The sequence below is a fragment of the Leucoraja erinacea genome, chromosome 36, assembly GCF_028641065.1.
Source record: "Leucoraja erinacea ecotype New England chromosome 36, Leri_hhj_1, whole genome shotgun sequence".
Classification (NCBI taxonomy): domain Eukaryota; kingdom Metazoa; phylum Chordata; class Chondrichthyes; order Rajiformes; family Rajidae; genus Leucoraja; species Leucoraja erinaceus.
Genome location: NC_073412.1, coordinates 13501880 through 13512795, shown reverse-complemented (window position 1 = coordinate 13512795; position 10916 = coordinate 13501880). Strand labels below are relative to the sequence as shown.

General features: G+C 44.9%; 1 protein-coding gene across 2 annotated transcripts in view; it reads left to right on the top strand.

Moving 5' to 3' along the window:
• The first annotated feature begins 267 nt into the window (after positions 1 to 267).
• Positions 268 to 10916, top strand: part of LOC129713581 (nuclear receptor ROR-alpha A-like) — a 106367-nt gene continuing 95718 nt past the window's right edge. For both annotated transcript variants that reach the window (XM_055662743.1, XM_055662742.1), the window contains exon 1: positions 268 to 405. In XM_055662743.1, the coding sequence (XP_055518718.1) occupies positions 378 to 405 (28 nt within the window). In that variant the 5' untranslated portion in view covers positions 268 to 377. The remainder of the gene's footprint in view (positions 406 to 10916) is intronic.

Here is a 10916-nt window from a genome sequence, read left to right as displayed (position 1 = left end):
CTGACGGCCGTTGACGGCTGTGCGCGCGGGTGCCCGCGACCCGGCTGGCGGCCGTTGACGGCTGTGCGCGCGGGTGCCCGCGACCCGGCTGGCGGCGGTTGACGGCTGTGCGCGCGGGTGCCCGCGACCTGGCTGACGGCGGTTGACGGCTGTGCGCGCGGGTGCCCGCGACCCACTGGCGGCCGTTGACGGCTGTGCGCGCGGGTGCCCGTGACCCGGCTGGCGGCCACGCGCGGTGGGCGGGACACGTGCGGGAACGGCTGTCAGCCACGGCGGGAAGGGCGGAGGGAGGCGCGGCGCTGAGGGGAGGCGATCCCAGCCCAGCCCGGCCGTGCCGCCTCCCTCCCTCCCTACCTACCTACCCGGACAACACAACCATGCATGTGCTGTGCTCGGCGATGAAAGGTAGGCGGCGAGACTGGGCCGGGGATCGGGCTGTGTGAGGCGGGCGGTGAGAGGCCCGCGGACCGGGGCCGGACCGGGATGTCTGTAGCTGCCCCAGCTCTGGGTGACAGCACTGGCCGGCACAGGCAGGGGCTGCACCAGGTGTGTGGAACCGGGCATAGAGAGGCCGAAGCTCCGACTAAGCCGCTCTGTCCCCCATCCACACACCTCTCTGCTCTGTAAAAGGTACAGCTTATACTGTCCCTGCCATCTGCTGAAGGGTAAGATGTGTAGGAAGGAACTGCAGATGTGGTTTAACCGAAGATAGACACAGAAAGCTGCAGTAGCTAAGCGGGACAGGCAGCATCTCTGGAGAGAAGGAATGGGTGACGAAGGGAAGGGTTTGCAGACAGGTTCACCCTCCCCTATGGGTGAGGTAGCAGGTAGCTCTGAACTCTTAAAACTCTGCAGTGCTGCGCACAAAATGTTGCATGGTGAGGGCAAATAACTTTTCTCAATCACTGCATTTGTCTCAGTTACTGAGGACGAACGACAGGGCATGGGTCTAGGAGCAAGGTGATGGCAGACCGAATGTGGGTTGTGGGATCATAAAACCGTGTGTTTTGTAGGGTCTGGTGGAGAGGTAGACACAAAATGTTGGAGTAACCCAGCGGGTCAGGCAGCATCTGTGGATAAAAGGAATAGGTGTTTCATCACCCTTCTGAAGTCTGCAGAAAGGCCATCTATTGAATGCCACCAATCTAAAAATGCCACCTATTCCTTTTCTTCAGAGATGCTGCCTGACCCGCTGAGTTACTCCAGCTTTTTGTGTCTATTGTTTCTAAACCAGCATCTGCAGTTCCCTATACATTTTGCATGGTGGAGAGTTGTCGTGTGTACACCTGTCAGAGTGAGGCACACCCTGAGCCTAGAGGGCCCTTCATAGGAGAGCCGGTTTACTTTTGGACTGATGTTTTGTCATTAGTGTAATAGACCCAAAAAACTATCAGCACATCCATAAGCCTGTATTCTCTGAATTCCTTGTTTCCCTTCAGCCACCCCTCTTTATAATCAGTCCATCAGTCTGAAGCAGGGTTTCGGCCCGAAATGTCGCCTATTTCCTTCGCTCCATAGATGCTGCTGCACCCGCTGAGTTTCTCCAGCATTTTTGTGTACCCCTCTTTATAAACCTCATCACCCACATCAGGCCACACACTAAAGTTCCGATCACTGTTCCCATCACTGTTCTTGTGGGTATATAATCACACCCCATTGAACTCCTGTAGCTCTGCTCTGGATTTTCAATGGTGAGGGAGCAGTGCCTTTTCTCAATCAATGAGGACAAATGTCAGGGGATGGCACTAGAGTCAGAAAATGACAGATCGAGTGTGGTTTCTGAGATGTATTGTGTGGAGTCTGTGGAAGAGGGGTCAGTACACCTTTCAGTGAGGCTAGTCTCATTCTTTGTGGATGAGGTGCTGAGTCTAGAGAGTTTCGAACTGGGGAGTTGTTTTGCCTCTGGACTGTTGATTTGTCATTAAGCTCATAAAACGCTCAACACTTCCATAAGGCCATGTGGTCAACATTCCTTGCTGCCCTGAAATCATAATTCCTTTTAACTTCTTCATCCACGTCTGGCTGTATTCTATGCCTCAATATTCCCAATGCTGTTCGTGTTGGACACCCCAGTACGTTACATTCAAATGTTGAACAAGCTGGACACAAAGTGTTGGAATATCTCTGGAGAATATGTATTGGTGATGTTTCGGGTTGAAATCTGTCTTCAGACTGAGGACTTTCCTCTGAAGCATCAGAGGCTGAGATGCAACCTGCTGATTATTTCCAGTCAGATGTGGGAGGAATTGGTTGGATTTTCTATCCTGAGGTTCTGACTGGATCATTGGCACTATCACGTTCCTCTGCAGAAGTTGCTAAGCCTAGTTGGAAAGGGAAGAATCTTCGGATATCCGTTTTGTGCATGTTGTCACTGGAATGCACAACTCCACTCTCCATGGGGCAGCAACAACAATTGCACACCTTTGCTGGAGCACGTGCAAGCCCAGCACCTGTGGAGCCTACTTCACGTAGAAGGCAAATCCTTGAACCCAATGACTGAGTTAGTGTGATTGTGTCATTTCAAGTTGTAGATAGATAGAGTGATGAAGAAGACTTTTGACATGCTGGCCTTCATCTGTCAGAGTGTTCTGTGTAGAAGTTGTTACAGTTGTACAAGAGGCCACGCTTTGAGTATTGTGTTCAATTTTGGTTACTATTCTATCTGAATTTTGCCATAAAGCTGGAAAGAGAGCTGAGAAGATTTAATGGGAATGTTGCCAGGTCTTGCGGTACTGCGCTATAAGGAGAGATTGGGCAGATTAAGACTACTCCTTGGAGTACAGGAGGCTGAGGGGTGATCTTCTAGAGGTGTACATAAAGGTGTTTTTCTATGGTACGGGAATCAAGAACGAGAGGGGCATATGTTTAAAATGAGAGGGACAAAATTTAATAGGAACCTGAGGGGTAACGTTTTGCTTAGGCTGGCAAAAGAATAGTTGAGGCTGGTACCATAAAAACGTGTAAAAGACATTTGGAAAGGTAGAAAAGGCTTAGAGTGCCATGGGCCAAGCACTGGCAAATGATAATTACAGCAAGCCCTTGATCAGCTGGAAATTGGGCTCAGGCTAATGGAGTTTAATGCAGATAAGTGTGAGGTGTTGCATTTTGGGAAGTCAAACCAAGGCAGGACCTTTGCAGTGAATGGCAGGGCCCTGGGGTGGATTGTTGAGCAGAGCGATCTACGAATACAGGTACACAATTCACTGAAAGTAGCTTCACAGGGTGATCAAAAAAGCTTTTGGTACATTGGCCATCATCAGTTAGGATATTAAGTATAGAAGTTGGGAATGGTATATTATAGTTGTACAAGATGTTAGTGAGGTTCAGTTTTGGTCACCCATCTATAGGAAGGATGTCATTAAGCTAGAAAATTTAAGCTAGAAGATTTATGAGGATTTGACCAGGATTTGAGGGCCTGAGCTATAGGGAGAAGTTGAGCAGGCTAGGACTTTATTCGGAGTGAAGGAGGTTGAGGGGCGATCTTATAGAGGTGTATAAAATTATGAAGGGAATAGATAGGGTGAATGCGCAGAGTCTTTGACCCTGGATAGGGGAATCAAAAACAAGAGGACCTGGGGTTCAAGGTGAGAGTGGCAAGATGTAATACAATAGATTCATTCAGAGATTGGTGGTTATATGGAACGTGCTGCCAGAGGAGGTAGTTGAGGCAGTTACTATAACAGCATTCAAAAGACACTTGGACAGATACATGAAAAGGACAGGTTTGGAGGGATATGGGCCAAACGTAAGCAAAGGGGACCAGCTTAGATGGGGCATCTTGGTCGGCATGGCGAGTTGGGCCTGTTCCCATGCTATATGATTCTGTGACTCGATGACTTTAAGTCTCACAGCAGCACATTAGTTATTTCTATGACCTGGATTCAAGCCTCATGTCCAGTGCTATCTGTGTGGAGTTTGCACGCCCGCTAGGTGCTCTACATTCCTCCTGCACCTCTAAGAGGGTTGTTAGAAACATAGAAAGTAGGTGCAGGAGGAAGCTATTCGGCCCATCGAGCCAGCACCGTCATTCATTGTGATCATGGCTGATGGTCCCCTATCAAGAACCCGTGCCTGCCTTCTCCACATATCCCTTGACTCCACTAGCCCCTAGAGCTCTATCTTATGCCCCTGTCCCACTTAGGAAATCTGAACGGAAACCTCTGGAGACTTTGGTCCCACCCAAGGTTCCCGGAGGTTGCAGGTGGTTGCAGGTTGCATTGTGGAAGCAGGTAGGGAGACTGACAAAAACCTCCGGGAACCTCCGGGAACTGCACGGAAACCTTGGGTGGGGCGCAAAGTCTCCAGATGTTTCCGTTCAGGTTTCCTAAGTGGGACAGGGGCATAACTCTCTCTTAAATCCATCCTGTGACTTGGCCTCCACTACCCTCTGTGGCAGGGAGGCCACGATTGGCTGTACACCGAGGGATTAAAGAATCAAAGGCAGGTTGATGGGTTTGTTTGTGAGAATAAGTTGCGGGGTTAAGGGTTTGTTCTGTTGGGAGCCAGCATGATACCATGAATGGCCTCCTGTGCAGTAATAAGTAGATAAACATTAATCTTGCACCCACTCCTTGGTAATAGATCAAAAATCTAACCCCACAATTGACATTCTGATTTCTTTGTTAGTCTCCTAATCTTTGACAAAATTTTGCTAAAACATTAAAAAAGCAACTTTTAATTGGCTTGCTGGAGCTTGCAGTTAAATATCAATACAGGGATCAAAAAGGATTTTTTAATTGTAGATTATTTTGATAAGGAAATCAAGTGAAATAAGGTTAAGTGCAGAAAGTGGTGCTGAGGTAAAAGATTTCTCTGATCATGTTGAATAAAAAAACTGCAAATGCTCAATCTAAAAAAAAAGTCAGTCATTTGTTATATTTAAGGCAGAAATAGATAAATTCTTGATTAGTATGGTTGTCAGAAGTTATGGGGAGAAGGCAGAAGAATGGGGTTAGGAGGGAGTTATAGCCATGATTGAAGGGCAGAGCAGACTAGATGGGCCGAATGGCCCAATTCTACTCCTGTCACTGATGAAATTCTACTCCTATCGTATGATATGAAAATGCTCAGCGGATCAGAAAAGACGAGTGCTCTTACTCTACGAGATATGACCTCAAGATCTGGTTTCAAAGGTGACAATCAATTGAACAGGCTTGTTAAAACTGTTTGGGATAATCTTTGAGTTTGTAAACATTGTGGGCCAAAGGGTCTATTCTTGTGTTGTACTGCTAAAAAAAAAAAGCCCATTATTTCCTATACTTTTTAGTCTCTAAATCCAGAAGAGACTTTCCCTGAAGGCAGTTTTTGTTGAATATCTACATGTCTGTCTTTACTGGTATGATTTTGGCAGAATCTAAATCTCATTGGCTATGGACTATTCTTGTGCTACACCTGGCTTTAATGTGTGTGCTCTGTGCATAGTACAATGATTATATCTAACAGAGAAACTTAAACATAGGTGATTATCAAATAATTTTCTATGTAGATGTCACCCTGGCAAACTGCCACCGTTAATTCTTTGGGTTTCAAGCACCAATTTCCATAACTGCATCACAGAATAAACAGATGGTCTACAGCTTCTCAAATTTAAAAAACTTTATTTTTGTTGATGTGGCAATAAAATGAATTGAAGAATAAAATTAAATCTTGGATAAATAACTACTTTCTGTCTTTGATGACGCGTTGATTATTCCATTTTATCTGCATGAGGACTTCCCAGAGCTTTTCACATCTAATCATTTGCCTTCAAAATTTAATTTGTACCCAATATAATCTGGGAAAGTTAGTGTGATGTGATGTGAAGGGATAGTTAGGATCTGGTATGATGCATTGTGATGGTAGAGTCCTAGAGAGGAAGGCCACATGGATACATTAACTGTGTAAGAAGGAACTGCAGATGTTGGTTTAAACAGACAGACAAAAAAGCTGGAACATCTCTGGAGAGAAGGAATGGGTGACGTTTGGGTTGAGACCCTTCTTCAGACTGGTCAAGGATAAGGGAAACGAGAGATATAGACGGTGATGTAGAGAGATAAAGAACAATGAATGAAAGATATGCAAAAAAGTAACGATGATAAAGGAACCAGGCCATTGTATGCTCTTTGTAGGGTAAAAATGAGAAGCTAGTGCGACTTGGGTGGGAGAGAGAGGGAATGCAGGGGCTACCTGAAGTGAGAGAAATCAAAATTCATACTACTGGGCCGTAAGCTGCCCAAGTGAAATATGAGATGCTATTCCTCCAATTTGCGTTTAGCCTCACTCTGACAATGGAGGAGACTGAGGACAGAAAGGCCTGTGTAGGATTGGAATGAGGATTAAAGTGTCCAGCAACCGGCACTTCAGTTTGCTTCACGCGGGCTGAGTGAAGGTGCTCCGGGAAACGATCGTCCAGTCTGCATTTGGTCTCGCCGATATATAAGTGTCCACATCTTGAACAACGGATACAGTAGATGAGGTTGGAGGAGGTGCAAGTGAACATCTGCCTAACCTGATCTTCTGGGGTCCCTGGACACAGGGAGGAGGTAACTGACAGGAGTCATTAAAGGTACTTGGGAGGGTTTGGATTGCGTGGGAAGTGTTAACAATTGTGTAAACATTCAGCTTACAATGATCATCGTTACTTTTTGCATATCTTTCCATTGTTGCCACAGGTTATAAATCCTAAATTTCAAAACGTCTAATCTAAATTTGCTATGAATTTCTGGATATTAACTGCTCATTTTTTGCACTTTCAATGCTGGAACTCAACCCATTGTATAATATCAATCAATCTAAATTTTATGTGGCACTTAGACTCAAGTCAAGTCAATTTGTAGTAAATTGCATCAAAGGCCTCCACCTATTATATAGTAATCACAGAATGATTAAGAGTAATTTTAAAACCTCTATCAATAATAATAAGAGTAGTTTCAAAACCTCTATCACGAGGCCTCACTTTTAAATAACACTTCCCAGGGCCCTGCCAACTATGTATTTCCTACTGTGGTTTAACTTCCCCCAAAATGCATAATTTTGCACTTGTCTGAGATAAATTATTTAAAATCACTGTGTGCCAGCAGCCACATTGATGTTGAATGTAGCGTGAGTCGGAGCTCCTGGTAATCAGGTGCATATCATAATGTTGGCAGTAATCATAGCAAGCCTTATGGCAGATATGACAACTAGCCACAGCAATATTTGTTGCAGTAGATAAATGCTAGCACCATCTGAAGCTGTATGCATAGCAGCCAATGCAGCAGAATGTATCGTCCACCTGGATGAATGGTAATGTTGTTGCCTCATGTCAAGTGATGACATGTCTTTGGCAAGAAATCTTTGGGTCACAGCTTGAAAGGTGGAAAAGACCAGGACAGCCCTGGAGTGACAGCAGGCACACATGGCACTTGGTGCAGGGGAGGGAGAGCCCCCCTGGCAGTCATTGTAAGATCAGCAGTATTGTAATGGGGGGTGGTGGGGGATTGATGAGGATGATGGGTGGCATGGATGCGAATCACACGAGGATGGAATGCGATGTGCACAAGTTATTCTTCGGTGTAACTCCAATGGGAAGCTGTAGTGTCATTCTGTGGCTGCACTCAGCAAGGTTTCCACCTGAGACGGTGACAATTCTGTTCTGGCTGTTAGCTTCCTCCAATATGTTGTTTGTTCTCCAGATTCCAGCATCTGCAATCTCTTGTGTGTATCTCCACGGAAATGGGCTTAATAGAGGTTGGCATCTTAATACTCTGGGTATAGAATCTCCAGGGATGGTAGGAGATGAACTTAAAAGAGAAGGTCCCATTGTAATACTGATCAAGGTGTAGTAATGAGAGAGAATGCCCTGCAAAAGGCATCAACCAAAGTTGTATGGATAGAACTTCAGAACAAAAATAGGGGGGGGGTGGATCACTTTATTGGGAATATAGCGCAGGTCTCTTAACAGTCAGCAGGCAAAAGAGGAACAATTCTGTAGACAGATTTACCATGGAGATGAACATTGAAGCTTGTGAGTTAGGAAAGGGTCATCAATTCACTTCACGATACCACTATTGTGAAGGAGGAGGTGTTGGTGGCTTTAAAGAACATAAAGATGGATAAATCGATGGATGCTGACCAAGTATATCATATGGTTCTTTGGGAAGCCAGGGAAGAGATTGCTGGGGCCCTGACAGAGAAATGTGTTTCTTTAGCCACAGATCAGGTACTGGAAGCCTGAGGGTGGCTAATGTTGTGTCTTTATTTAAGAAGGGCTACAAATACAAACCAGATAGTACAGGGTGGTAAACTTTACATTTGTGGTTACAGTGGTTCTGAAAGATAAGATTTATTTGCATTTGGAAAGTCAAATTTATCAAATTGACTTAGGGATGGGATTAGGGATAGTCAGCATGGCTTTGTGCAAGGAAAATAGCGTACAATTTATTTGATAGAGTTTCTTGAGGAGGTGACCAAGAGGATTGATATGGGTGGGCCAGTGAACTTTGTATGCATGGCCTTTGACAAAGTGCTGCATAGTACGATATAGGAGCTAAGACCACGTGGGATTCAGTGTGAGAAAGAAAACTGGATGCAAAATTGGCTCGGTGGTAGGGAGGCAGTGAGTGTTAGTGGATGCCCGTGACCAGTGGTGTGATGCAGAGATCAGTACAGGATCCTTTATTATTCTTCATGCATCAAAATCATTTGGAAGAGAATGTAGATGGCATGATTGGTAAGTTTGTGGATGACACCAAAATTGCTGGTATTGTGGACGGTGAAGAGTGCTGTCCATGGTTCCAACACGATCTTGATAAACAAGGAAATGGCAGATGGAATTTATTTCAGACAAGTGCTAAGTGATGCATTTTGGGGATTTTAAACCAGGCTTGGAAATGTACAGTAAATGTCAGGACCCTGGGGGAGTATTATTGAACAGTGAGACCTTGTTTCAAGTGCACAGTTCCTTGAAAGTAGTGATGTAGGTAGACAGTGTGGAGAAGTATGCTTGTCTTTATCAGCTGAGGCAATGAAGAATTGGGATGTCATGTTACAAATCGCTGATCAAGCCACACAAAGAAAAGAGTGTGCAATTCTGGTCATCACGTCATAGGAAGGATGCGATTAAACTTGATACAGTGCAGAAAGGATTTGTGGGAATGTCTGAACTGGGGTTCTTGAATTATAACGAGATTTTGGATAGGCTAGCTTTTTTCCCTTGAGTGAAAGAGGCTAAGGGGGTAACCTAAATTTCAAAGATACAATAAAACGTATAGATGAATTAATGTAGACTATATATATTCCAATGAGGGTTTTGATGAGATCCCACCACATGGGAGACTGGCCTAAAGGTCAGAGCCCATGCTTGCATCCAATATTGGCTTGGGGATGGGAGGCAGAGGAGGATGGTGGAAGGACACTTATTAGTGATGTACCACAGGATTCTGTGTTGGGACTCCTACTCTTTATTTTATATAAATTATTTAGATCTGGATTTGGAAAACAATCAGGTACAAATAGTACTTATGCAGATTACATGAAAATTGTTCATCTGTGGCGAGGATAGGCGTAGAGTGATGTTGATTAACTGGTATGGGGCAGAACAATGGCAGATTAAATTTAATGAATGCAAGATGATGCACATTAAGAGAACTAAAATTAAAACAATGTCAGCTGTAGGGAATGTAGATGCAGGAATCTGCAACAAAAAAAAATGAAGTAAAGGAGGAACTTTGGAGGGAAATGAACAGATCACATTTTAGGTCGCAACTCAAAACGTTGTCTGTCTAATTCCCTCCACAGATGCTGAATTCCCCAACACTTTGTTATTTGCAAAAGTGTTAGTGAATATTGAGGTGCAAAGGACCTTGCTGTACAAGTCTAAGGATCCAAGGTGCCAGCACAGTTAGATAAGGTGGTGAAGAAACCACATGGGTTTCTTCATGAGTTGTGGCTTAGAATGTAAGAGCAGGGAGGTGGTGCAATAATTTTATAAAACATTAGTTAGGTCACGGCTAGAGTACTGTAAGTAATTCTGGTTGCGCACTATGAATGGCATAATTGCATTTGAGAAGGTACACAGGAGATTCACCAGGATGTTGCCTAGTTTGGAGCATTTCAATTATGAGGAAAGACTGGATAGGGCTGGGTATGTTTTTCATGAAGCTCAGGAGGATGAGAGAGGATCTGATAGAAGTGTACAAAATGATGAGTGACATAGCTAGGATAGACAGCAGTGGGAAACTATTCCCCAAAGCAGAGGTTGTTAAAACTTGAACACTTGGGTTTAGGGTAAAATGTTTAGTGGTGATATGGGGAAGAATGTTTCCCCGAGAGGTTAGCTGGAGGGGGTGGTAAAGGCAGGGACTCTCACAACATTTAAATAATATTTAGATGACCAAGGCACAGATACAGACCAATGCTGGTAAATGAGGCTAGTGCATGTGGGTACCTGATGGTCGACATGGATATGATGGGCCGAAAGGCCTGTTTGATTTTTTATGATGTTTGTATTACTCCAGAGCATCCCTGTTTTCTGTAGTACAGGTGCACAACCTTTTATCCGAAAGCCTTGGGACCGGACACTTTTCGTAATTCAGAATTTTTCGGCTTTCGGAATGGAAGATTTTTAGCGTAGATTTTAACGGCTGGCGCAGTGGCAGAGTGCTCGGCTCATATCCGCAAGGTCGCGAGTTTGCGCCTCGATCCCGGCAGTTACTCGATCGCGAGTTTGAGTTCAATGTAGTTTTTTCTTGCAGAATAGGAGAGAATAGGGAGGGTTAGGCTGGGATCATTCTCTGCGAGATGATCTTAGTGCGGGAGACACGTGTAGGAGAGGTGTACTGACTGTGTGGGCAGAACTTTGGAAGTGATTGCCCACCATTCTCAAAAGCCGCTGTGTCTCCCTGTCCCTCCAACTCCAGAGGAATCCGCTCCCCGATGGGCCGCTACGGCGACAAGTA